At 46.5% G+C, this 2,595-nt stretch overlaps 1 protein-coding gene across 1 annotated transcript; it reads left to right on the forward strand.

Moving 5' to 3' along the window:
- The first annotated feature begins 506 nt into the window (after positions 1-506).
- On the forward strand, positions 507-1,812 carry LOC130574826 (epidermal differentiation-specific protein-like). The gene is made up of 2 exons (XM_057368297.1): positions 507-612; positions 1,135-1,812. The coding sequence occupies exon 2, from the start codon at positions 1,188-1,190 to the stop codon at positions 1,716-1,718; it is 531 nt and encodes a 176-aa protein (XP_057224280.1). The 5' UTR covers positions 507-612; positions 1,135-1,187; the 3' UTR covers positions 1,719-1,812.
- Positions 1,813-2,595: the final 783 nt, after the last annotated feature.

The raw sequence follows: 2,595 nt of genomic DNA on the forward strand, positions 1-2,595 counted from the left end.
GCAGTGGTCAACAGCAACTGAGCACGAGCCAGCTGTGCCCAGGTGGCCRAGAAGGCCGGTGGCACCTGGCCTGGACCAGCAATAGCGTGTCCAGCAGGACCAGGGCAGGCATTGTCYCCCTGTAYTCAGCCCTGCTGAGGCCACACCTGGAATCCTGTGTCCAATTCTGYACYCCTCACTGCAAGAAAGACATTGAGGAGCTGGAGYGAGTCCAGAGAACAGAAATTATTGTTGAAGGGTCTGGAGAACTGGTCTGATGAGGAGGACTGAGGGAGCTGGGGTTGCTCCAATTGATGTTTACAATTACTGTGTTTCAAATGGCTTCTGAAGAAGGAAAAACATGAAGTCAAGCTCTAAGATTTAAGCTGCTCACACTTCAATGATCTTTGAACCAGAACAATGAGGTTGTACGAACAGGGAAACTAAAATTAAAAAATTTAACAAGTTTAGATCCCTGTGCCTGATACTGACACCTAGTTCCTTGGAACAGGGTGTTTGCACAAGACTCCAGAGCCAGTATAAATGGGGGCAGGTGAGACACCTTCCCCAAACTGCAGCCCTGCACTGGAGGAATCGCCCTCAGCTCTGCCCAGCCCTGCAGCTGACAGCAAGGTGAGACACACTTTGTGCAGGAGAACTGCAACGGGTTCTGGGGCAGCTGCTGTGGAATGCAGGGGAAGGGAAGGAGGCTTTAGTGTTGGGATGAGAGGAGCAGCACGGACGGGAGGGTCTGCTGAGTGCATGGGCAGAGACTGAACCCACCATGCAGGGGCTGGGGAGAGGCTGCTGCAGGAGAAACAAAGCTTAGCAAGGGAGGGGGTGGAGGGGGCCAGTGACACACAATTGTGAGGAGTGAATGTGAGAGTATTTCACAACTTACTCTTGTGGATATCTCTAAACCAACACACACAGTAATTAAAACTGGATCGTTGTAGGTACATACCTCATTTTGTGCTTCCTTCCAAATGAAAATTACTATGTCATGCCCTCACTCCTTTCCAGCTGCTGCTATGTTTAACCTCTGCTAAAAATATTCTGCTTTTCCTTTTCTCCCTCACATTCTCCATCATTTTGTGTCTGGTGTGTAAAGGTTTCTTACAAGCATTGCTTGTTTTCTGTCTTCCTTTCATACAGACTGCTATCCAGCTCCTAGAAGAAGAAATTCRAACTACTGACATCCTACTGAGATGGGRAAAATCATCATTTATGAGCATGCCAACTTCCAGGGTTTGTCCAAAGAATTCACCACTAACATTTCCAATCTAAAAGATGTAGATTGGAATGACATTGTGTCCTCAGTGAAAGTAATTGGGCAGCCCTGGGTGGCTTATGAGCACATAAATTATGGAGGCCGATTTCTGGTATTTGAGGAGGGTGAACATAACTTTGTTGGTAAAGATATGAATGATAAAATCAGCTCTCTGCAGCTGATCACTGAAAATCTGCACAATCCCCAGATCACTCTCTATGAACATATTAATTATCAAGGGAAGGCCCGAGTAATAAAAGAAGCAACCAACCTGGGTGCAGGTCATGACAATGACATCATGTCCTCTCACAAAGTCCAGAGAGGTGCCTGGCTGCTGTGTGAGCACAGYGATGGARGTGGAATTCAGTACATTGCACGAGAACATGAAMACCTKCCAAATTACAAGGCAATCAASTTCAACGACAAGCTCTCMTTCCTGCGTCCCCTTCGCCCTGGCTGTGGSTGCTAGAATGCAAATCTGCTGAGGAAAGATGCAACTCCAGCAAGAAATTTGAGACCTTGATCTCTGCCTCTGTTCGTGCTGCCTCCTCACCAGTGTCAAGGACCACCRARYSTGAGAGCTCTCTGCTGTGCTGCGCTGCAGATCTGTGCTTCCCTGTCCTGCCTTGCACTCCTCACCCACGCCACGAATGCAAGAATCGTCACACGTCACATATGTCAGGATGTCCAAGCCAGGGGTGTGAAACCCAATGCACCCTCAGCTGGCATTCCACAGTCCTGTGGAATGCAGAAGCATTGCATGTTGTCGCTGTTGCCAAGTGCRACAGAAAATGCGAGTACAGAGCCATCACCACCCCTTTGTCATTTGCTTTACGATGCCCTTGTGGTGCTGTGACCTCTGCCATTTTCTATAATCCATTTTGCATTGGTGCCAATAAAGAATCTTTTGCAATCAGTGGTGCGTCTGTTTTATGTATTTCTAGAATAGATAAATATTGCCCTTTCCTGGTGAGATGTCTCTGTGTACCCAGAGAATGGTTCATGCAGTCACTTGCAAACATATTTCCTGTAGGTCTTACGGAGAATTTCGTCTCCTTTCAGTTTCACCACTCAGTAACTGTGGGTTCAGGCCTGACTCAGAAAGTCTTTGTGAGCATGTAGATTATGCTGATCCTGGCCAAACTCTGACCTGCAGAYTGAACCTATCTATCACACACTTGGTTGTATCTCAAGGCAGTGATTGTAGTGATGATGTCATCTTCWCCTGCCCTTAATCACATAATCAAGAAGAAAGTTTTCATTAATTTGAATTAATTAATCCTCATGGTAAAACTGTCCTATTTTTTAAACATGTAGTATCTTGATAAGGGATGAGGAATGACAAG

The sequence above is a fragment of the Malurus melanocephalus genome, unplaced genomic scaffold (assembly GCF_030028575.1).
Source record: "Malurus melanocephalus ecotype Western Australia unplaced genomic scaffold, MMel_1.1 scaffold_89, whole genome shotgun sequence".
Taxonomy (NCBI): domain Eukaryota; kingdom Metazoa; phylum Chordata; class Aves; order Passeriformes; family Maluridae; genus Malurus; species Malurus melanocephalus.